At 53.4% G+C, this 24,389-nt stretch overlaps 1 protein-coding gene and 1 non-coding gene across 12 annotated transcripts; both read left to right on the forward strand.

Annotated features, from left to right (window-relative positions):
- Window positions 1–261: 261 nt before the first annotated feature.
- Window positions 262–24,144, forward strand: DMTN (dematin actin binding protein). 11 transcript variants are annotated; one of them, XM_059889039.1, is made up of 15 exons: window positions 262–412; window positions 10,021–10,227; window positions 10,473–10,547; window positions 11,286–11,441; window positions 12,387–12,431; window positions 12,771–12,870; window positions 13,273–13,329; window positions 13,578–13,733; window positions 14,196–14,320; window positions 15,413–15,518; window positions 21,877–21,941; window positions 22,101–22,149; window positions 22,325–22,581; window positions 22,856–22,936; window positions 23,062–24,144. In XM_059889039.1, exons 2-15 carry the CDS (start codon window positions 10,210–10,212, stop codon window positions 23,173–23,175), a joined length of 1,404 nt encoding a protein of 467 aa, XP_059745022.1. In that variant the 5' UTR covers window positions 262–412; window positions 10,021–10,209; the 3' UTR covers window positions 23,176–24,144.
- On the forward strand, window positions 20,154–20,226 carry TRNAG-CCC (transfer RNA glycine (anticodon CCC)). Its single transcript has one exon. It is a non-coding gene; the product is annotated as a tRNA-Gly (tRNA).
- Window positions 24,145–24,389: the final 245 nt, after the last annotated feature.

The raw sequence follows: 24,389 nt of genomic DNA on the forward strand, positions 1-24,389 counted from the left end.
CCGACACACAAACACACACCCGCAGGCCAGCGGCCACACGCTATCAGCTGGAGGTGGGGAGGGTGCAGGAGTGGGGAGCTGCGGCCCGCCCTGCCGCCGTCTGCCTGGCCTGCCCACCCGTGCACACGCCCTCTTGCCTGGCCAGGGATCGAGATCCGGGATCAGCGGAGGAGTAGGGTGGGGGTGAGGAGTGGAGGCCCAGAGGGTAGGTCCCCTCCTTCACCAGCTCCCCACCCACTCACCCACCCCAAGCCGGCTTTTATCTGGTTATTTGTACTCCGGGAGAGCACGCTGGGTTCCTGGAAGAGTCTCCTATTACCTGGACTCTGAGCAAAAGCTGCAGCCCCGGATCTGCGTCTGCCCCTGCCGGCTTGGGGCCTCAGAGCATCTGGGCCTCAGTGTCTGGGAAGAGGTAGGTGGCAGGACCCCCGACATCTCCCCCGCATTCCCCTCCCCGCCTCTCTTCTCCTCTGTGGGCATTTTGGCCACAGCACCTGCCTAGAAGTGAGGTTCTGAGTGGGGGTAGGAGTCCCTGGGGAGGGATCAGCTGTGGCCCCTTGTTCAGTGGGAGAATGGGCTGGACCCCAAGGCTAGCCGGGTTTGGTCTGATCTACCTCCTTCTGATTTGAGGGGCTGGGGTGAGCCACGGTATCACTGAGTAGCCCCCTTCCCCTAGCTATGCTGGCCAGAAGTCCCAATGATGGTGGGTTGTAGGGGGTGGGGTGTCGCCTGGTTGGGTTGGAGAGCTTTCTGTCTTTGCTGAATGTTGGGAGGGGAGTGGGAGTTGCCGGTCTGCCAGTCTCCTGCCACCTTGCCGCAGATGCTCTTGAGAGGGGAGTAGTTCACTCAGAGACCTGAGTGCCATTGGTGTAGGGCCTGCTCCTTGGGGGAGGGGCCCAGGGAGCCCCCTTCCAGCCCTTAGCTGGCCAGACTAGGTGGCAGGGCGTGGCCACAGGCCTGACTATGGTGCTCTCTCGGTGGTGCTCTCTCAGTGCGGGCTGTAGAAATGCTTGAAGAGGAGGTGGGTGCGGGGGAGCTGAGCAGATGCAAAGGCACCCAAGGAGGATCAGAAGTACCCCCTTGCTAGCTCTGCCCCTCCCTCTGCCTGGCAGGCCAGGCTCCCTGCCCTTTAGGGGCAGAGTGTTTCCTTCCCAGGGGACTGGGTTGCCAGGATGCGAGAGTCAGGGGAGCAAGGACAGGTATGGGAAAAAGCAGGCAGTCTTGCTTTGGGAAGGAGGGGACGCGGGGAGTGCCCATGGGATGGGTAAGTGGGGGCTCTGTGTGCCTTGCCATGCACATGCTTGGGGAGGGGGTGTCAACCCATGGGGCGGGTGACTGTGAGCATGGAGAACAGCAGACAAGGTGGGGCATGTGAGCGGGTGTCAGAGGTACCGCATGGCAGCGTGGGGGGGCCTTGCTGGGAAAGTGGGGGCGTGATCTTGCAAGCAGCGTGTGTTTGCTTTGCAACTGTGTTTCAGCGGGGGCTGCCTGTGTAGGTGAAGTGCCTGTGCCCCTAAGCGGGGGTCTGCGCTCCGTGCTGCCAGCCTTGCCATGGCCACATGTCCAACACCTGAGCCAAATTGTCCACCTGGGGGTGCAGGTCTGAGGAATTCCTCCTTCGGAGCTTATGCGTGTATGTAAAAACCAGAATAGGGATGCCCCCAGGATTCAGGAAACTGAATTTGGGAGCCCATCTCCCTTGCATCTCCCCCAGCCCTATCCATCCAGCTGGTTAAAGTGACACCACCACCTGCCAACAGGACCAGCTATAAATAGAGGCCAGAGCAGGAACAAGCTGAGGACCAAGCAAACCTGAGGGGCTGGGGAGCATAGAAAGAGGAGCCTCTTCAGAGCTGGGGGTGTAGATTGAGGATACAGAAACCCAAGAGAGAGCTAAAAGAAACCGGAAGATGAGATGCATATTTAAGGGAGGAGGAGGAAGGGGGAGCCTAGGGCCGGGCCCTGCTGTCATCAGAAGTAAGGGGCAGCAGGACCTTGAGCAGATGGGTTCCCAAGACGGGACCCAGATTTTGGGCCCTCCTGCCCCCGTGTGATGATGCTTCACCAGAGTGTGAGAGGGTGTTGTTGGGGGTTGGCATTAGAGGAAGCTCAACCCTACTCCTAGCAGATAGAGCAGGGCTTAAGAATAGGGTGGGGAAGAAGGATAAAATGGGAGGAGGGGAGTGGGGATTCCAACAGTCTTAAAAAGGTGCAGGCGCAGGCTTGGCCAGGATGTTTCCATGAACCACCAGCCCAGGGTAGGGGGATTTGAGGGGCGACTGTGGGTGTCCCGCGCTACCCAAACACAGACACAGACCCCAGCCTCAGGGCCTCCCCTGTAGGGCCAGGCTGCTCTGGCCCACCCTTCCCCTCTCCACCCTGGGATGCTGTTTTGGAAACTGGTGACCTAGCTGGATCCTGCCTTTATTTCTGGCATTGAGTTGTTGCCACAGTAACTGCGGGGGTGGGGCCGGGAGGGGGAGAGGGTGAAAGGGAAACAGAGCCAAGGGAAGAAAGATGAAGAAAGGAAAGAAAAAGGGGATGGAAAGCAGAAAGAGCGGGATGGGACTCAGAAATGGGGTGAAGCAGGCAGGGACACTGTAAATGAAATTGGTGAAAAAGGAGAGGAGTAGAATCATGCCCACCTGACCCCCAACCTACGGGGACAGCCTGCCCATTGCGTAACATGTTTAGCCCTTTACTGTCTGCACAGCCAGCCTCTAGCCTGGCTTCTCCCTGCCCCAGGGCACAGAGCCCGTAGGCCAACCTCCTCCCCCAACCCCCATCCTCTCTGTTCCTTGTCCACAGGCCAGTTCAGCGAGCCGGATTTTGGTGGCTCCGCAGTATAAGGTAGCGCACGGGACCCCAAATCCCAAGTCCATATTAAAGTGGGATCTTTGGGGACCCACGGAAAAGAGCATTCATTGGCTTTGACGCGAGATAGACCTGGGTAGGAATTCCAGCTTGACTTTTATGGGTAGGTGCGGGGGTAGGGGCGGGGGGAGTTGGCAAGTCAATCTCTCAGCCGTATTCTCATCGCCTAATGGGGAGACGTAAGCGTGTGTGAAGCTAGAGAGGATGGGTGCAAGTCCCTGGCCCAGAGCAAGTGGTGGTTGGTTTAGAATGTGGGCGGGGGAAAGCTGACTAGAGGATCCAAACCTCGGGTCGAGCCTCCGTTTCTCAAAGTCCAGGGAGCCGAGGCAGGTTCAGCTCCTACCTGGAACCGGCCCCCGCGAGGATGGGTGGGCGGGCCTTATCACCCAGGCCAAGCGGCTCTAGTTGCTATGGAGACGGGGCGGGCGGTGTGAGGTGGAGCCGGGCTGGGGGCTCAGATAAGGCGCAGCTGCACAGCTTGGGGAGGGTGGGGCGGAGATGGAAGGACTGGGAGCCGCGGCCCAGCTGAGATGGCCCTTCCGCCACCTGGGCTGGCCTTCCTCCTCGGCGCTTTCCCTTTCCTCTCATTGCGCCCTCCCTTCCTGCTGCAGCCTGCCCTCTTGGTCTGTACACCAGAGGCAGCCCGGACCTGGGAGTGCACGTGCATAGACGAGGGGTGTGCACCGGTTGGGAGCAGGCGCCGATCGAGCAGGGGCAGCTGGTGCGGACGCGCGAGGAAACTGGCTTTGGGAGGGGCTACGCGTGGGTGGAGTAAGCGGTTCGCGGTCATAAAACGTGATTTGAGAGAAGCTACGAAAACACTCCCTCCGTCCCTCCCTTCCCCCTCGCCCTTCCCTCCCCCCACGCCCCTACTCCACCCCGAAACATTTTCTCTGCTGGCTTAATATTTCACTAGTAAGACCTTCACTCCTTTAGGTTAGTCCCGAATTAACATGCCAGGTTCCCGAAAGGGTAAGATATTAACCATTGCCGCAGGGTGCTTTCCAACACACCAGGCGCTGTGGAGAAAGAAGGTGACTCAGAGCAGAAAGCGAAGAGACCCAGCCCAAGGGATGAGGCGGATGCTGTGCAGAAGGGGCTGGGGCCAGAGCGGGGACATCGTTATTCTGAATCATTTGAGTGGCTGCGCCTGTAGGACCGTGTTCGTGCAGGGGAGAGTGGGGCGTCTCAGTTCAAGACCTTGTAACCTGTGACCTGGTTCACGGTGGCCCTCTTCCCTCCCTCTCTGGGCAGTAACCACTCTGATGGGCAGTCACTGCCCCATGCTGTAGCCACCCGCAAATGGTGTTCAAGGGAAGGTTGCCTGGGCCACCCCCAGCTTCAGCCTGAGGCTCCAGGACACGTAGAAGGTCTGTTCTCCCAGATGCTCAGCTGTCCACAGGCCCCACCATGACCCTTACAGTCCTTTCTACTCTCTTCAGCCTCTGTCTAACCCACCTGGGCTTACCTCGTGGCTCAGATGGTAAAGAATCCTCCTGCAGTGCAGGAGACCAGGGTTGCATCCCTGGGTGGGGAAGATCCCCTGGAGGAGGAAATGACAACCTACTCCAGTATTCTTGCCTGGAGAATCCCATGGACAGAGAAGCCTGGCGGGCTACGGTCCATGGGGTCACAAAGAGTCTGACACTACTGAGAGACTAACACAACTGAGAGACTAACCCTTTCACTTTCAACCCTCGTGTTGGGTCTACATATGGCCTTCTCTCAATTTTCTTGGGAAAATAGAAGCCTCCTGATTGGGATCTGCTACTGCTACTGCTAAGTTGCTTCAGTCGTGTCTACTGCTACTGCTAAGTTGCTTCAGTCGTGTCCGACTCTGTGCGACCCCATAGACAGCAGCCCACCAGGCTCCGCCGTCCCTGGGATTCTCCAGGCAAGAACACTGGAGTGGGTTGCCATTTCCTTCTCCAATGCATGAAAGTGAGAAGTGAAAGGGAAGTCGCTCAGTCGTGTCCGACTCTTAGCGACCCCATGGACTGCAGCCTACCAGGCTCCTCTGTCCATGGGATTTTCCAGGCAAGAGTACTGGAGTGGGTTGCCATTGCCTTCTCCGATCAGCTCCCTCTAAATGCCCCTAGGTTGCAGTTACCAACTTCCCTTTCTTCTCCTTTCAGAGGAGCCATAATTTCTTTCTCTCTACTCTTCACTCCCCACTGAGAGCCTTTACTCCTCACTCCCCACTGCTTACAAACCTTTTCCTGAAAAACCTTCAACCAGGCTCACCTCCTCCATAGTTACTGTCCTGCCTCCTGCCTGCCTATCACACTTCTCAGAACTGCCCCTCCCTGGCCTATGCCTCCTGGCCACCTGCACCCCTCCACCCTGCACCCCATTACTAACAAGGAGGCTTCACGCTTCCTTTGCGGATGCTCTCAGAGGCTGCCAGGCCTTGACAGCCAAACTGGTGAGCTGTATCTCCTGTACACACATCTTCCCTTCTCTGGGCAATGGACTCTGGGCTTCTCAACATTCTCTCTCTTAAAAAAAAAAAAAAAAAAAATATATATATATATATATATATATATACACACACACACACACACTTGGCTGCACTAGGTTTTAGTTGAAGCATGCAGGATCTTTAGCTGTAGAATGTTCCCTGACCAGGACCCCAGCTTTGGGAATGTAGAGTCTTAGCCACCAGACTACTTGGGAAGTTCCTTCATGACATTCTTTCTCAACCCCTCTTTCCCTCCCCAAATGCCTTTCTTTCCAGGTGGCACAGTGGTAAAGCATCAGCCTGCAATGCAGGCAACTTGGGAGTCAGGGCTTCCATCCCTGGGTCGGGAAAACCCCCTGGAAAAGGAAATGGCAACCCACTCCAGTATTCTTGCCTGGAAAATTCCATGGACAGAGGAGCCCGGTGGGCTACAGCCCATGGAGTTGCAAAGAGTCGGGCACGACTGAGCACAGCACACACCACCCTTTCTCTCATATTTTTTGTACCTTCACTGTTTATTAGGTCCTTTACTGAAAACAAAGAATCACTAGGTATACCCCCAGCCCTCGTCTTCGCCCTCCCTTTCAGGCCATCTCCAGCTCCTTTTTGCTTCTAGTCCTCTAGGTACTTCCCAGAATGCTATTTTTGATCTTCTTTCTCCATTGGCAATCTCATGTGCAGACTACCACCTCTAGCTAAAATGGCTCCCAAATTTGTGTTTCCCGCTACTGCCCCCACCTCAATATCAACCTGGCAAGAAGTGAACTCATTGCCTCCCCTTCTCCTGTCACTGCCTGTCCCTCCTTCTGGTGGGGTTTCCAGATCCAGTTCTGTTTTGCACATTCTGCCTCTTCGGCCCCAGGCCCAAGTCTAGCGCCTCACCATCCCCTGCCTGGACTACTGCCATAACTTCCTGGCTGGTCTCTCTGTGGACCTGTCTAATCCATCTCCCAGTCTGCAGCCAGACTCATTTCCCCAAAGCACTGCTTAGATCTATCACTTCTTCATTTTGAAAAAAGTTCCTAAGCATTCCATAGCCCCAGTTGCCCACAGAATATATTCGGAATCCTCTAGTCTAAACTCAAGGCATCTACAGTCTGGTTCCCAGCCTCCTGCCCTAAAACTGTCTCAACCTCTTGAGCTCCACAGTTCAGCCATGTTTGCTGTCCCCAGACAGACATAGTGCTTCCCCGTGTCTCCGGTTTCCATCATGCTGCTATCTCTTCCAAGGATCCCTTTTTGGTTTTTCCAGGATCTCCAATTAGGCACCTTTCAAGGCCTGCCTTAAATACGTCCTCTTCAAAGAAAGGATTTTCTTTGTGGCTCAGTCAGCAAAGAATCTGCCTGCAATGCATGAGATGCAGGTTCGATCCCTAGGGAGGGAAGATCCCCTGGAGAAGGAAATGGCAACTGACTCCAGTTTTCTTGCTTGGAAAATCCCATAGACAGAGGAACCTGGTGGGCTACAGTCCATGGGGTACCAAGAGTCAGATGTGACTTAGCAACTAAAACCACCAACACGTCTAAGAAAATTTTTTATTCCCCCCTCTTGATACTGATTTGTCTCTCCTGTGACCTCTCACAGCCCCTTATACCATCTTTTTTTGTTTTGGCTGCACTCCATAGTTTGTGGGATCCTAGTCCCTCAACTAGGGATTGAACCCTGGCCCTCAGCAGTGGGAGTACAGAGCTCTAACCACTGCATCACCCCTTATACTATCTTATCTGGCATATGTAACTGTTTGTTTGCAGGGGTATTATCTACACACATGGTCTCATTTCTAGAGGGGCAGCTTAGCTTCTTTGACTTATCATTCTATTCTCCATAAGACCACAATGGTCTGTGGTCATTGAAGAATAGGTGCTCAGAAAGTGTTTGGTGAATGGATGGATAAAACAATACACAACCCAGTGGGTAAGTGGATGTATGTATGTATGGGTAGGTGGATGGGTGGATGGATGGATGGGTAGGTGGGTGGATGGGTGAGTGCTTGCCTCTAGGACTAAGTCAAGTGTATGGCTATTTTGATACTGTCTGTTAACAAGGTAAAGATGAAAGAGGAGTGAGAGGGAGCTAATAGCTCTTTGAATATACACTAGAGTTTATTCTGGTCCTCAGACACCTAGTTAAAAGCATTACAAAGTAAATGTTAAGAAAGCAAGAGAAAGATGAAGCTCTGGAATGGAGTCTTTCCATGGGCACCAAATACCTAGTGTAACCCTGATGGTCGAGTCTCGTCTTAGAAACCCTTGACTCTAAAATTCCAAAAAGACTTAAGAAATGTGACAAATGCTAGCCTGTCCACACCGTGAACCTGACACAGTACTGGGAAGGCACTATGAATCATGCCAGTGCTGAAGACACAGTCATTTTCACCTCCACGATGCTGGACAAGTTTTTAACCTCTTTGAACCTCTGCTTTCTTATCTGTAAAACAGGTCAACCTTATAGGGTTGTTAGGGGGATGAAACAAAATAATCCTTGTAAAGCGCTTGTCAAAATACCCAGCTTGAGTATTCAAAAAAAATAATAGCTATTATTATTGTAGAAATTAGCAGTCATTCTATTTGGCAAAAATACATGTCAGGCAACATATAATCAAGGATTGAGATACATGGTCTCTTTTTAAGTTCCACTGGAATTCAGAGTAGAGTTTATCAGTGAGGACTAGAATAACTGGGAAGGTCTCCTAGAGGAGAAGTGTTAAGGATGACCCTTGACGGATGGGTGGGATCTGGGAGAAGAGAATAGTTCAAGGGCATGCACAAAAGTAGCGGAGTGGGAGTGAGCTGCCTATGCTCCAGGAGGCAGTTTGGTAGTGGAGAGACAGTGAGAAATAGAATGGCCTGATATAGAGTCACAGATAAGACTGGGAGCACTAATGACCTGTCTTTCATGACCTTCTGTGGCAGAATGGCTATGAAAAAGCCATCTAAATTCATCAGTCTTCAGGGAGATGGACATCATGCTGCTGCTGCTAAGTTGCTTCAGTCGTGTCCGACTCTATGCGACCCCATAGATAGCAGCCCACCAGACTACCCCATCCCTGGGATTCTCCAGGCAAGAACACTGGAGTGGGTTGCCATTTCCTTCTCCAATGCATGAAAGTGAAAAGTGAAAGTGAAGTCACTCAGTTGTGTCCGACCCTCAGCAACCCCATGGACTGCAGCCTTCCAGGCTCCTCCATCCATGGGATTTTCCAGGCAAGAGTACTGGAGTCGGGTGCCATTGCCTTCTCCAATAGACATCATAATAGTTAACATTTTACATAGAATTTATATTTCAAACACTTCACATGTTATAACTTGCCTAATAATCAGAGCAACCCTATAACACAGATATTGTAACTATCTTCCAGTTTACAGATGACAATATGAGTCACAGAGAGGGTAAGTAACTTGCTCAAGGTCACACAGCTTCTGAGTAGCCGAGTCTCCTCTCCCCAGTCATTCCAGTCCAGAGCCCACACTCTTAACCACTACGTGATTGCTGCCTCTTCCCTGTACCTTTTGTAGCCATCAGCTTTCTTCATTCTGTGGCTTACTGCCAGCAGCTGGAAGACAGTCTCACTGTCACCATCACATTGGAAACTCAGCCAGGCATTAAATGAATGGTTATTATGTGTTTGGTCCAGGGATGTGCAGGGAGGATGGGAAGATTGCTAAGAAAGTTACTGAGGAAGCAGATCTGGGCTGTGCCCCCAGGGGAACTCCTAATATTTGCAGCAGATAGGACCCAGCTCCCCAGGATCCAGCCCAGAGGCCTTCCTGCTGAACCAGGGGGCTCTGGCTTGCAGCAAAGTAGTACCTCAGAGGGCAGCCTCAACTCAGGCATTCCAAGATGGTAGGCAACTGGGATGTGGCCTTGGTCCCCAGGCTGCTTTACCAAATGCCTGCAAGTGAGATTTTCGCTGTACGGGGACAGGCACAGGGGGCTGTGGCTCCCCTCCCTTCTCCACTGGTCAGGGATCCTACCCAGGGCAGAGAGACAGTTCCCAGTCAGTGACCTGACTGCTTCCCATCAAGTTGCCTTGGCTCTGTCCTTCCTGCCTGCTGTAGCCACCTCATAGTATTACTAAGACCTTCTGTGTTAAAGCTTTCTGGGGTGGCAGGGGACTTCCCTGTCAGTCCATGGAAAGTTAAGCCTCTGTGCTTCCAACACCCGGGGCATGGGTTCCATCCCCTAGTGGGAGAACTAAGATACTATATGCCATACTGTGGGGCAAAAAAATAAAAACAAAAAAATCACCACACCTTTCTGGGCTATGAGAGGGTGTGGTACCTTGGACAGTAGGTTAAGAGGGAGAGGGGCAACGGCCCAAGAACAGAGCCAAGGAAAGGCCATGGCAAGGGAGTGAGACCCTGGGCCTGAAACTGACCATAGGCCGGGCAGGGCAGGTGTGAGGAAGAAGGGATGTGGAGACTGCCTTGGGAATGGCTGACCCCTGCCGTCATTTCCTTTCCAACCAGAGAACAATGGCTTAAAAACAAGTGCAGCCCGTCCGCTTTCCCGTCTCGCCGCCGAGGGCGACGGGCGGCTGGATGTCCCCGCGGGCTGAGCAAATGAGAAAGCCGAAGCCCTGCTCCCCGGAGATACGCTGGGCCAGAGGGGGCTGTCCTCGCCCCCGCCCTCGGAGATTACGGGTCCGACAGACCCGGCTGGCACGTTCTCCCTCCCCTTCCAGGCCCTGCACTCGGCCAGCAGCCTGGACAGTCACCGAGGGATGAGGGCGCCACAGCCCGGGGGAGCGCCCTCTCTGCTCTCGCGGCCCCAAGCGCGCAGCGCCCAGGAACCGGACAGAGCCTGACGCCTGCGTCGTCTCCCCTCGCGCGCAGGATCCCGAGAGTGATCCGGCCGTCCACATCCTTGCTGCATGGAACGACTGCAGAAGGTGCGCGGGGCTGCACCCACGCAGGGGCAGTGGGATGCTGGAGACAGAGGGGCACGCGGTGGGGGCCCGGCTCCCTGCAGAGGGTCAGGTCCGGGAGTCAAGGGTGCCACCTGGTGGTTGCCCGTGGCACCGCACCCCGGAGCCCCGAGGCCTAGGGAAACCCTCCCCTTCCCCAGCCCGCTTGCTCCAGCCCGGCCCTGGCACCCACGCACATTCCCACCTGCCTGCCTTCTCGCTCTCCCCAGCAACCACTTACCTCCCCTGGGAGCGTCAGCTCCTCCCGAGACTCCAGTGTTCCCGGCTCTCCCTCCAGCATCGTGGTGAGTACCCGTTGGCCACCAGCGTCCTAAGGCTGGGAGGAGGGAGGAGTCCGGGACAGGCTGTGTGCTGGGCAGCTTCACTCAGACGACGATGGTCCTGCCAGGATGGCAAGCAGAGAAAGCCCCAGATCCAGAGAAGATTCCGCGTACCCCCTCCTGCTGGTCTGGTCCTGTCTCCTTGTACCCAAAGTGCTAGGTGAAGGATTATCATTGTTTTAAGATCACTCTAGCATCACCGACTAAATGGACATGAGTTTGAGTAAACTCTGGGAGTTGGTGATGGACAGGGAGGCCTGGCATGCTGCAGTCCATGGAGTCGCAAAGAGTGGGACACGACTGAGCGACTGAACTGAAAACCCCTTAGGGGCTGCCCTGGTGGCCCAGTCGGTAAAGAATTCGCCTGCAATGCAGGAGACCCAGGTTCGATTCCTGGGTTAGGAAGATCCCCTGGAGAAGGGAATGGCAACTCACTCCAGTATTCTTGCCTGGAGAATCCCACGGACAGAGGAGCCTGGTGGGCTTCAAAACATGGGGTCAAAAGAGTCGGACACGATTGAGTGACTAACACTTTCACTTTAAACCCTTAGAATGAAAACAATAGAAATGTTAACTTATAGGAGCTGATCTCTATCTTGGCTGCCCATCTTCTTCCTAATAAATTGCAAATCGGGCTCATAAGGTCAGTATTCTAGATAAGGCTTTTGGCTCCTCTGTTCCATGGGTACCATTTCCCTTCAGGCCAAGATGGACAATCAAGTGCTGGGCTATAAGGACTTGGCTGCCATCCCCAAGGACAAGGCCATCCTGGACATCGAGAGGCCTGACCTCATGATCTATGAGCCCCACTTTACCTATTCTCTGCTGGAACACGTGGAGCTGCCCAGAAGCCGGGAGGTAAAGGGTGGGAGGGTCCTCTTGGATGGGACTCGGGGCAAGGACTCCCCCAGTCGCACTGGGTGGGGGACAGAATCCCTCTCACACTTTCTTTCCTGGAGGCCAGATGCCAAAACAAGAAAGAGAACATGTGCACGGGAATCACCAGTCAGCTGGTGACTGAGTGTTTGTACTACAAAGCAGGCAGAGATGGACTGGCCTCCAGCCGGTTCCAGGTAGAGAGCAGGAAAGGCCATGTTTGAGTGGTAGCAGCATGGAGTGGGGTCATGTAGGAATGGGGCACGAGTGGGCAGAAAGTGAGCACATTTGTGGAAAGCATGCAGAAGCCAGCAGCTCAGAGGCCGAGTTTAGCAGCCTGAACTTGGAGGCCGGAAGTCTTAGCTGAATGTGACCTGTGTGATGATGAGGTCTCAGTTTCCCCTCCTCCAAAATAGAAGTGATACCTTTGCCGGTCCACCTCACCAGGTAGTCAATGCACGAGATAACTCGGGACAGGTACTTTGCAAACTGTATTGGAGAAGGGGACTGTGTCATGGCTGAGCAGAGAGAGAAGGCCAGGCTATGGGGAGACTTAAATGCCTGGTGAGGGGCCCTGACTCCATCCTGGATACTGTGGGTCTTGTCCCTTCCCGTCGTTGCTCAGCTCTGGGATCAGGGCCAGAGCCACCTTCAGCTGGCCCTCGGAGCACACGGACACTGATCCAGAATCCTCAGCTTCTTCTGCTTCTTCATGGGTCCTTGGGAAAGTTTTAGGACCCTCTTCAGGAAAGAGGGTGGAGGGCCAGCCCTGAGAGCTGCCAAGGACTGAGAGAGAAGAGGTGGCCCAGAAATCAGCGGAGCAATTGCAGGATTGGGCGAGGGGGAAGAAGTAGCCCATGTGGGGTCCTAGGGACGAGGGTTTAATCCCACCCTTGTGGCTCTGACCAGCCTCCTCTCCATTCACAGCGCTCGCTGTCACCCAAATCCACATCCCCCCCACCATCCCCAGAGGTGAGTCTGCCCCGCGCCTGACACTGGTCCAGCCCTGCTCTGATGGGGCTAACCCCTGCCCCACACACATCCAGGCTGGGCTCGGCAGAACCTAGGGGGTGATGGAATCAGTGGACCTTGTCCTGTCACTGGCCAGCTCTGGGTTCATCTGTGTCTGACCCAAGATCTCACTTAATCCTTTCTTCTGGATCAGGCACCATTAGTAGATCAAGTCCTTGGACAGCCCTCCTCTGCCCTGGGGTTGGGGGTGTGTGGGCTGCTAGGGTGGGAACACCAAGATAGTGGAAGGGGTGGGATGGGGGCCTGGGAGCTGCAGTGAACCACACTTCTGCTCTGCAGGTGTGGGCAGAGAGCCGGTCTCCTGGAACCATCTCTCAGGCTTCAGCCCCGAGAACTGCTGGGACCCCCCGGACCAGCCTGCCCCATTTCCATCATCCTGGTAGGTTTTACTATTAGCGTGGCTACATCCTTGCCCTAAGACCTCTTTTTTTCCTTCAGGAACCCAATTGCCTTACTCTTAGTCCCCTATTCTCTGGAGTATATGCACACCAGCAGAACTGGCTAATGCTGGAACCCAGGCAGAGCTCCCAGAGAGGGTGGACCTGTTGCATTTTCCCTCCCACCCAGACAGAAAAGTGTGAAACGTCCCAATCCCTGAGGGAGAGACGGTTCTAGGATCTCCAGTTCTGTCTTGGCTCTTGGCAGGCCCCTGAGAACTTCCTACCTCCTCCCAATCCATGTCTCCATTCCCTCCTCTGACCCAGCCTTCCCGTCATCATCACTAACATCCCTCCCAATCATCACTGCCTCCTTCTCATCCACTGTTGCTCCCTCTCCACAGAGACCACTCGCCCAGATTCCAATATCTACAAGAAGCCCCCCATCTACAAGCAGAGAGGTGAGGGTTCCCCTGACAGACCAGCACCCCCTTTCCCACCACCTGCTGGGAGGCTGCACTGAGGGTGGGAGGGCCATAGGAGTGGAGATGTTTATAACATGCCCTGTGCTCTTCCTCATGTATTGCTGTTGTATCCACGATCTTACAGGTGTGAAAAGGGAGATGTGAGCGAGTGGGGAGCTGGGGTGGGAGGTGGCCTGCTGGGCGGGGTATGCCCGGGGCTGACCTTGACCTCCCCCTCACCCCAGCAGAGTCCACAGGAGGCAGCCCTCAGAGCAAGCACCCCATTGAGGACCTCATCATCGAGTCCTCCAAGTTCCCCGCAGCCCAGCCTCCCGACCCCAACCAGCCAGCCAAGATCGAAACGGACTACTGGCCATGCCCCCCATCTCTGGCTGTTGTGGGTAGGTGAAACTGCTGGAGAGGGGAGAGGGAGGCCCAGACACTGCCTCATAGGCCCGGCTGAAGCCCCAGGAACCCACTCCCATCCCCTGCATGAGCCCTCCAGGCCCCTGCTCCCCCATTTCCAGCATTCCCATCCCTCTCAGTGTAAATGACCCTGCTTGTTAGTCATTAATTCACTTTCCGTTCATTTCTTTCACTGCTTAACAGATATTTGTTGAATTTCTACTGCGTCCCAGGCTCTGTGATGAGAGCTCTGGAAAGAGAAAGAGAAATGAGACGAGGTCTTGGTCCCCAGTGACTTTTAAGTCTCGTGGGCATGTGTGACCTACCCAGCTTCACTACAAGACTAGAAAACATTGCTTTTAATGATTTGCAGTGTTCCCTTCAAGGTGCAGCCCTAGGGAGCGGCAAGTTGAGTGCGTGTTGATTGACTGATGTGCCTGTTTCCCTCTGCTCCCCAGAAACAGAATGGAGGAAGCGGAAGGCGTCGAGGAGGGGGGCCGAGGAGGAGGAGGAGGAAGAGGATGACGACTCCGGGGAGGAGATGAAGGCTCTCAGGGAGCGGCAGAGAGAGGAACTCAGTAAGGTAGTGTCTGGAGACCCCCGCCCGCCTCCCTGTGTCATCCTGGGCTTCCTTCCAACATGGTGGCTGGAGAGGAGCGAGGCAATCTGAGAACCCCAAACTGGAAGCTACCAGCCCTCTCAGAGCCTGGCCTCAGAAGCCATGGGGCATCCTTCCAGTGTCTTCTGTTCTGATCTGAGTGACTTCATGTCTGAAGAGTATGGTGGTCAGAACATGTGAGGAGCTCCCCTTCTTTGCCAGGATGTCAGGCTATGCTTTGACAGGGACACGGGGATTGCATGTCACTGTGGGGGATGCCACTTATGATTAGGACCAAAAGCACAGAAAAGGGTGGCGTGGACAGTGCTAGGCTTCAGCAGCCACATTAGTTCATGGGACGAGGAGAAAGGAGTGAGCAGACTGCTGGCCTCCAAGCAGAGAGAGGGGGTCCAGGGAGTCACAGAAAGACCACTGTTGGTGACATGGGCTTGTGCTCTAGGCATTGTGGCCTGGGATGCAGAGGCCCCTGGGGCAGAGTTAACACCAAGCAGCTCTGACTCCTTGCTCTCAAGGGTGACCAGACCCAATGTGGCAGAGCTTCCCACAAGAAGGACAGGCTCCATGGGCTCCAGGCTACCACCCAGCCCCTCAGGAACTCTGTCCCCACTCCTGCCTGTGCTATCAGATCAGATCAGTCGCTCAGTCGTGTCCGACTCTTTGCGACCCCATGAATCGCAGCGTGCCAGGCCTCCCTGTCCATCACCAACTCCCGGAGTTCACTCAGACTCATGTCCATCGAGTCAGTGATGCCATCCAGCCATCTCATCCTCTGTCGTCCCCTTCTCCTCTTGCCCCCAATCCCTCCCAGCATCAGAGTCTTTTCCAATGACCCAACTCCAAACCTTTTGGAGATGAGAAACAAGTCCAGTATCAGGACTTCCCTGGCAGTCCAGTGGTTAAGACTCCATGCTTCCAATGCAAGCATGGAGTCTTAAGTGAATCCTTGGTCAGTGAACTAAGATCCCAGATGCCATGCAATGCAGTCAAAAAAGTTAAAAACAAAAAGAAACAAGTACTGATGCCGCCTTGGATCCATCTTCCTCTCTCCTTCCCCAGGTTACTTCCAACTTGGGAAAGATGATCTTGAAAGAAGAGATGGAAAAGTCATTGCCTATTCGGAGGAAAACCCGCTCTCTGCCCGACCGGACACCCTTCCATACCTGTGAGTGTCATCGAGGGGGCTCAGAATCACCTGGCTAGACCCTGAATCAAATACTCCGCTGAGTCTGTCACATGCCCAGCCCTGTGCTACTGTGGGTATACGAGATGGAGAAGATTCCGGTGCTGGCCCAGGGTGCTCACACCCTCCTTAGGGCAAGAGCACCAGCTATGGAACAAAATTAGATGACAAAAAATGGCATCAGTTAAAACAGAATTAGCATATTTCATTTAATTCAACAAGCATTTATTGGGTGTCTACCATGTTCTTAGGGCTTCACTGGTGGCTCAGAATGTAAAGAATCAGCTTGTAATACAGGAGACGCAGGAGATGCCGGTTCTATCCTGGGGTTGGGAAGATCCCCTGGAGAAAGGAATGGCAACCCACTCCAGTATTCTTGCCTGGGAAGTCCCATAGATAGAGGAGCCTTGTGGCCTACAGTCCATGGGGTCACAAAGCATCGGACACGACTGATTGAGCAACTCACGCTTCACCATATTCTTGATCCCTGGGGATATAAAGAGTAAAACACTATAGTGCTGCCTTCTGGTAGCTTCAGGGCATGGGGGAGAAGTAACATGGAAACTGGGGTTTTAGCACAGCATAGCAGGTGCTGGGAGATGAGAACTACATTTGAAGTGCTTTGAAAGGATGCTGACAGGGCCTGGGTTCCAGAGTTGGAGTCTTGCAGAATGAGACACAGTGAGTGGGGGGGGAGGGCAGTGAAGATCCTAGGGATGGTGTGGGAGCAAAGGCCAGGAGCAGCAAACATCCAGCCAGTGGAGAGGGCCTCTGGAAATCTGGAATTACAGAGCACAGAGCCTGTGGTAGAGTGGCCAGGGCTTTGGTGCCACGGTGCTCATCACCAAGGCTAGCCTGGGCTTCCTTCCAACACAGTGGCTGGAGAGGAGAGGGGCAGATCTGAGAACCCCAAACTGGAAGCTTGAGGCCTCTCACTGCCTGGCCTTGGAAGCTGTAGGGCATCCTTCCAGTGCCTTCTGGTCAGAGCAGGTCATCAGGCCCCCCAGACACAAGGGAGAGGAAAAAGATTCTGCTTCTTGATGATAGGAACCACCCAAGGGCACACAGGCTCAGAGATGATGTTGCAAGCCATCTTTGGAGACAATCTGCCACCCTTTCCAGTTGTCTGGTTAAAGGCTAAAGATATTCATAGGCCAGGGAAGAGGGAATGAGTTTGAGAATTATACAGATACAGTCTGTATAGTAATAACCCAGAACTTAAAAATTTTCAGTTTTACAATGGTGCAAAAGCAATATGCATTCAGGAGAAATGTCCAGTTTTGAATGTTGACCTTTTCCCAGGCTAGTGATGTGCAGTATGATGCTCTCTCTTTTTTTTTTTTTTGCCACATTGTGCAAAAATGGAGATCAAACCCACGCCTGTGCCCTCAAGAAGCCCAGAATCTTAGCCACTGGACCACCAGGGAAGTCCTACAGTGCTTTCCTGAGATGCTGGGCAGCATCAGTGAGCCATAGCTCCCAGTCAGTCACACCATCAAGACAGGAAACAAACCGTACACTTAACAACCATTCTGTACCCAGGGAGCTGTTCTGTTTCTCACTTTCAGTACAGTATGCAGTAAACTACATGAGAGATTCAACACTGTATTGTCAAATAAACTTTGTGTTAGAGGATTTTGCTCAGCAGTAGGCTCCTGTAAGTGTTCTGAGCACGTTTAAGGTTGACTGGGCTAAGCTCTGATGTTTGGTGGGTTCAGTGTATTAAATGCTTTTTTTTTAATTTATTTTATTTTTGACTGTGATGGGTTTCATTGCCATGCAGGCTTTCTCTAGTTGCAGCGAGCTTGGGCTAATCTGCTTGTGGTGGAAGGGCCTCTCATTGAAGTGGCTTTTCTTATTGTGGAGCACAGGCTCTAGGGTGTGTGGGCTTCAGTAGTTGTGGCACATGGGCTCAGTAGTTGAGGCTCATGGGCTCATCAGTTGTGGCCCATGAGCTCAGTTGCCCCGTAGCATGTGGGAATCTTCCTGGACCAGGGATTGAACCGGAATACCTTGCATTGCAAAGTGTATTCCTAACCACTGGACCACCAGCAAAGCCCTGTTAAATGCATTTTGACTTACGATGGTTTATGGGCTCGTGACTCCATCATAAGCTGAGGAAGATCTGTAGAGGAGTTGGAATCAACAGGACTGAGTGGCTGATTGGATTTGGGCAGTGAGGGAGAGATGAGTGGGGGTTTTGCCTTGGGTTCTGGGTAATGACAGACCTGGGGCAGGTGTCAGGGGAAAGGCGAAGACACTGTTTGAGATATGTTGGGTCTTAAGTGCATGTAGGTGGGATGCTGAGTTTGACTGAGTTGGAAGCTTGAGGGGTGAGTCAGGGCTCAGGTAGAATCTTCAGCTTATATGTGGTAATGGGACCATGAGAAAAAGTCCCATTGTGTAGAGATAGAGGAGAGAAGGACAAGGCACCGAGGGCTTAACAAGGTTCACCAAGGGCTTAAGTGCTTGAGGAGCACTTAACTATGATCCCCTGGGAGCACTGGCTGGGAAGAAGTGGGGAAAGAGACCCAGTCTTAGGATGCAGGAGGCTGACCTTGAAAGGGTCTGGGACTTGGACCTGAGAGCAGGCCACATGAGAAATTGGGCAAAGAATCCGCCTGCAATGCAGAAGACCCGGGTTTGATCCCTGGGTTGGGAAGATCCCCTGGAGAAGGGAATGGCAGACTGCTCTGGTATTCCTGCCTGGAGAATCCCCATGGACTGAGGAGCCTGTCAGGCTACGGTCCATTGGGTCGAAAAGAGTCAGACACGACTGAAGTGACTTAGCCCACACGCACGCTGAGCTCAGGGTGAGGCTCAGTGAGAGTGGTGAAGGTTCAGAACAGTTTCTGCTGGGAATGGGCACTGGGCAGAGGGTTTAGGGTCTGTAGTGATACTCACCCACACGGGGTGGTGCTTCCCATAGCCTGTGGGCTGAAGGGCAGCGCAAGGTTGTTGCAGATTAGAGTTTTTTGTTTGTGTTTTAACAAGAGTTTTTTCTTCATATTAAATGTTTAAAGTATTTAATTAATTTATTTGGCTGTGCTGGGTTTTAGCAGCAGCAGGCAGGATCTTCGATTTTCATTGTGGCATGCAGGATCTTTAGTTGCAGCATGTGGGATCTAGTTCCCTGACCAGGGATCGAACCCGGGACCCTTGCATTTGGAGCATGAAGTCTTAGCCACTGGGCCACCAGGGAAGTCCCAGGGTTAGAGTTTTGTAAGGCACGTGCTGAGGGACTAAGTGGCCAGAGGAGCTGCTAAGTGGATGGAAGTGTGAAAGTAGAAGTGTTAGTCTCTCAGTCGTATCCGACTCCTTGGGACCCCATGCACTGTAGCCCACCAGGCTCCTCTGTCCATGGGATTCTCTAGACAAGAATACCGGAGTGGGTTGCCATTCCCTTCTATAGGGGATCTTCCCAGCCCAGGGATCGAACCTGGGTCTCCTGCATTGCAGGCAGAGTCTTTACCATCTGAGTCACCAGGAAAATCCAAAATACTCAAGGTTATATGCCCAGTCCGGAGAAGGCGATGGCACCCCACTCCAGTACTCTTGCCTGGAAAATCCCATGGATGGAGGAGCCTGGTGGGCTGCAGTCCATGGGGTCGGGAAGAGTCAGACACAACTGAGCGACTTCACTTTCACTTTTCACTTTCATGCATTGGAGAAGGAAATGGCAACCCACTCCAGTGTTCTTGCCTGGAGAATCCCAGGGACGGGGGAGCCTGGTGGGCTGCCGTCTATGGGGTCGCACAGAGTCAGACAAGACTGAAGCAACTTAGCAGCAGCAGCAGCATATGCCCAGTCACAGGTTGAAGGTCAGGGGAGACTGGGGAATGCAGATGCTGGAGGCCCCATGAGACTGACCAGCAGACATGCCAGGAATGTGGCTGATGGAAAACTTCAAACAAAGAAGGGCACTGTGACCCCAAAGTGGGATACCCAGGCTTCAATGTCAAGGTGAAGCCGCTATGGACAACAGGATCCAGGAACTGACCATTGGAAGGGGTTGCCTGCTGTGGAGCAGAAGTGAAGGTCACTGGGTTGGGGGACTCAAGGAACTGTTAAGGCTCATAGATGGCTGGGACATCCACCTGGTCATCAAAGTGATATTTCAGCTGGATGATATTTCAGTGTGGGTGGGAAGAGTTATGGTAGGCTTTTTTAGAGAATGTAGAATAAATAGTTAAGGCCTGAAGAATGAAGCAGAAAGAGAGAAATATCCCGGAGGTTGGATTCAGCCCTCATGCTCCACCAGGATTAACTAGTCAGGCAAAATTAGCTCTTTAATGTGCATTCAGCCTTGCAGAGTTGAGTAGCGAAACGCCTGCGTCAGCATCATTGTTGGCATCCCTGAACTTGTATGGGACCAATGGTCACATGATCGAGTAGATTACGAGCATAGCTGATCAGCCTTGACAGTTGCAGAATTACGAACAGACTTGTCATTCTGACTTAATGGTAACATTGAAATTAATGGTCACTTTCAAACATAATCTATCTAGAAGTAATTAGGAGTGAAAACCTTATACTTGAAATTCTACTGGTCCATCAAGGAAGAAGTGCATACTTATTATCACAAAGGTGAAGTACTTCAGTAATGAATGAAGGACTTCTCTGGTGGTCCAGTGGCTAGGACTCCACACTCCCAATGTAGGGGCCCCAGGTTCGATCCCTGGTCGGGGAACCAGATCACACGGGCCATAACTAAAGCCTGGCACAGCTAAATACATAAATATTATTTAAAAATAATTAATGAGGGTTGTTGGAGAAGGCAATGGCACCCCACTCCAGTACTCTTGCCTGGAAAATCCCATGGACAGAGGAGCCTGGTGGGCTGCAGTCCATGGGGTCCCTAAGAGTCAGACACGACTGAGCGACTTCACTTTCACTTCTCACTTTCATGCATTGGAGAAGGAAATGGCAACCCACTCCAGTGTTCTTGCCTGGAGAATCCCAGGGACGGGGGAGCCTGGTGGGCTGCCGTCTATGGGGTCGCACAGAGTCAGACATGACTGAAGCGACTTAGCAGCAGCAGCAGCAGCAGCAATGAGGGTTGTGAAAACAGACAGTTCTCTATATAAAAGTAAGAAGTATCAAGAGGAAAAAAATGAGGTTGCCCTAAACACATTTTATTCTCACAAATTTCCAAATAACATATCCTAGAAGAATGTTTGAAGAAAACAATTATTCCTCACAGTTTTGAGTCTATCCAGGTTAAACTTTCACGCACACACACACAAAAAATGCTGGTCAAAACAATTGCTATAGAATGCCAGCAATGTCTAGCCTCTGGAGATGAAGAAATTTTGACATTAGCCCAAACAAAGAAGCTTTCTAGGAAACCTGTTACTGAAAACCAATTTTCCTGAATTATAAGCTGTAGTTCTTGAAAGCTTAGTGATGTTGAAAGTGAAAGTTGCTCAGTCATGTCCCACTCTTTGTGACCCCACAGACTGTAGCCTGCCAGGCTCCTCTGTCCATAGCATTTTCCAGGCAAGAATACTGGAGTGGGTAGCTGTTCCCTTCTTTAGGGCATCTTCCCAACCCAGGGATCAAACCCAGGTCTCCGGCATTGCAGGAGGATTCTTTACCATTTGAGCCACCAGGGAAGCCCTTAGTGATACTATTAGAGGTCTAATTGCAAGTGACATCTGACTTGGGAATGTCAAGCCTAAGCAACTGCGGTGCCATCTAGCAGCTGACAGTGCTGGGAGAATGACTGCTTCTGTTTTATGACATCAGGCATTTGAATTTGATTACTAACATTGCTAAACATAAAACTGTAATAATTTGATTCTTTGGACTTATTTTAGACTTATTTTTGTATCCCAGAGGTTCATCGTATGATGGTGAGCCTCATCACCTGGGGCTTCCCAGGTGGCGCTAGTGGTAAAGAACCTGTCTGCCAATGCAGGAGAGATGTGGGTTTGATCCCTGAATTGGGAAGATCCCTTGGAGAAGGGAATGGGAATCCATTCCAGTATTCTTGCCTGGAGAATCCCATGGACAGAGGAGCCTGGCGGGCTACATTTCACAGGGTCACAAAGAGTCAGACGTGACTTAGCTCATCATCTGACTCTGAATTTGAACACTTGGACTTTTGACCCAAATGTCTATTTTGCGCACGTCCGTTAAAGAGAGGGGAGGCGTCAGGGGCAGTTCAGAACTGCAGCATGCTGTCACCTGCTGCAGGTAACAGGCAGGAGCTGGAAACCAAAAGAGGTCCACTGGGTTCCCCTAAGTCCCTTCTCCATGGCCCTGCCCCTGGCAGGGGAGGCCAAGGAATGACTGTCAGGCCAAAGGGACTGAATCGGGGCCTCCTGCTCTCTTCCAGCCTTGCACGCAGGAACGTCTAAATCTTCTTCCCTCCCCGCCTATGGCAGGACCACCCTGAGCCGGGTAAGGTCCCAGCACCTAACTCACAGATTGCTAGGGAAGAGTGGGCATGTGGGGCCTGTGAGGGACGGGGTACTCGGGCAGGCGGGGCAGCGGGCAGGGGGTGAAAGGGAACGATGCAGTACACTCCCATCTCCTCTGATCCTTTTGTGTCCTCTCCAGCTCCAGTCTACAGACTTCAGCCCATCTGGGAGTGAGGCTGAAAGCCCAGGTGAGAGACAGGGCTGACTTGATGCTGGGCAAGGGGCTTGAGCAGGCTCCATGGGCAGCCTGTGTGTGCGATGTGGGCAGGGCTCTGTGGCTGGAGGTGGGGGAGGCTGAACTGGCAGGTTGGAGGCCTGCTGACCTCAGAGCCACCTCTGAACAGTGACTCTTCTCTTCTGCAGGCCTGCAGGTGAGTGCCCTCCGGAGGGGAACATGTGGACCACGGAAGCCATGGATGGATGGGGAGACGGCAGTGCTGGGGGAGGGGGTTGTGGGGCCACGGAGTCACCTGGTGAGGCCGCAAGAAGCACATGAAAAGGCTGGGGAGGTCTCCTTGCCGCACTCTGGCTCACTGCGGCTTTGGTCTCCCCAGAATGGAGAGGGCCAGAGGGGGAGGATGGACCGGGGGAACTCCCTGCCCTGTGTGCTGGAGCAGAAGGTGAGGGGCAGGGGCAGAGGCAGGGGGTGGCGGGCAGGGGACAGAACCATCTCTAGCGGGGGAGGGCCAGCTTGGGGAGAAGCCAGAGAAGTGAATGCACTGAGGGGTCCTCCGGGCTGATGTTGGGAGGGGCAGCACGGAAATTGAATGGCAAGATGGCATGAGCCCCCACGGCCCCTTCAGGCTGATAAGGGGGCCTGGGGAACAGCAGGGGTAAGGTTGACAGGCACCTCTATGAACCTAATACTGCCCCCCTCTCCTCCCCAACCCCCAGATCTATCCTTATGAAATGCTGGTGGTGACCAATAGGGGGCGAACCAAGTTGCCTCCAGGTGTGGATCGGATGAGGCTGGAGGTATGCAGGGACAATGTGCAGGGTGGGTGAGGGGCTTCCTGCTGGGGAGGACCACCTCCTGGTCACTCGGCCCAGTCCCACCTGTGCCTCCTCCCCCTAAACTGCCACCATGTGTCCCCTCGCAGAGGCACCTGTCAGCAGAAGACTTCTCTAGGGTCTTCTCCATGTCTCCTGAAGAGTTTGGCAAGCTGGCTCTGTGGAAGCGGAACGAACTCAAGAAAAAGGCCTCTCTCTTCTGATGGCCCTCACCCACTCCGTGACTGACCCTCACCCCTGCCGCTTCAGGGCCCTGGAGCTGGGGTCCCAAGACCCCAAAGCATCATCTCTTGGTGGGGGGAGCAGGGAGGTGGCGCAGGGGTGGGCTTGGCTCCGTCACCCAAGTTGAGAGGGAGCAAGAAAGACCTCTGCCATGTTGGGGTTGTAGGATGTGGACTTTCTTTCCCATAATGAGCCAGGACAGGGGAGGGGGTTCTCCTTCTCTCATCCCTGGTCCTCACAGTACAGGGCAAGCGCATGGACTCCAGCACACACAGAGTTAATGTTTGCATCCTCTCCCTGCCCCATGCCCACATGAATGTCCCAGAAGAGAGTGATGAGAAATGAACATGGCACTTAGTGGTCAGGCCTGTCTGCTGGGTGGGGAGATCTCTTGGGCCTGGTAGGAGGTCCCGTGAGGGTGGAGAGCAGCCAGGTAGGCAGAGAGCACCCCAGTACCCCATGTGTACCCAAGCACTCCTCTGCAGCTCACCTGGGACAGGTTCCCCTGCACCTGGGCCTCCCGTCTCTCAGCCTCCAGCAGGGAGGCCACCTGGTCTCCAGCTCGCGCCCTACCCTGCCCTTGCGACCCCCAAGCTTTGAAGCCTCTTGCTCTAGCCCCGTGGCTTCCCCAGAAGCCTGTGGCATAGAGTGGAGATGTCGCCTATACAGACCCCCAGCCCACCATCAGCCTGCAGGCGCGGTTGGCTAGAATGCTGCCTTCTAGCATCCAGGTCTTGGGCGGAACTCATCTCCTTCAATGGGATGAGGAGCCAGGCTGAGAGTCCTGGCCATCGCTTCCGCCCATGCCCGTGCACGCCCCACCATGCTTTCTAAAGAATGTAATTTATTGGGGCACCCCCAGCTGCTTTCCTCACCTTACTTTCCGCCCTACCCTAATCACGCTCCCAGGTTTTCTTCTCTCCAAATACACGTGTATATAATTATATATATTTTTTTGCCCGGGTCTGGGTTTTGTTCCTGCCCAGACCCTGAGATCCCTTTCTGCAGTGTGTGTGTGTGTGTGTGTGTGTGTGTGTGTGTGCGCGCGCGCGTGTGATCATGCTGAGGGAGGGGGACTCTGCTTGGAATTAAAAGGTTGCATTGGGGCCCCAAATCTATTTGTTCTTTATGAGCTTCCACATCGGGGTAGGAGGGACAAGTGATGCCAGGCTGAGAAAAGCCACAGAGCAAGGGT

Source organism: Bos taurus, chromosome 8 (genome assembly GCF_002263795.3).
Source record: "Bos taurus isolate L1 Dominette 01449 registration number 42190680 breed Hereford chromosome 8, ARS-UCD2.0, whole genome shotgun sequence".
Lineage (NCBI taxonomy): Eukaryota > Metazoa > Chordata > Mammalia > Artiodactyla > Bovidae > Bos > Bos taurus.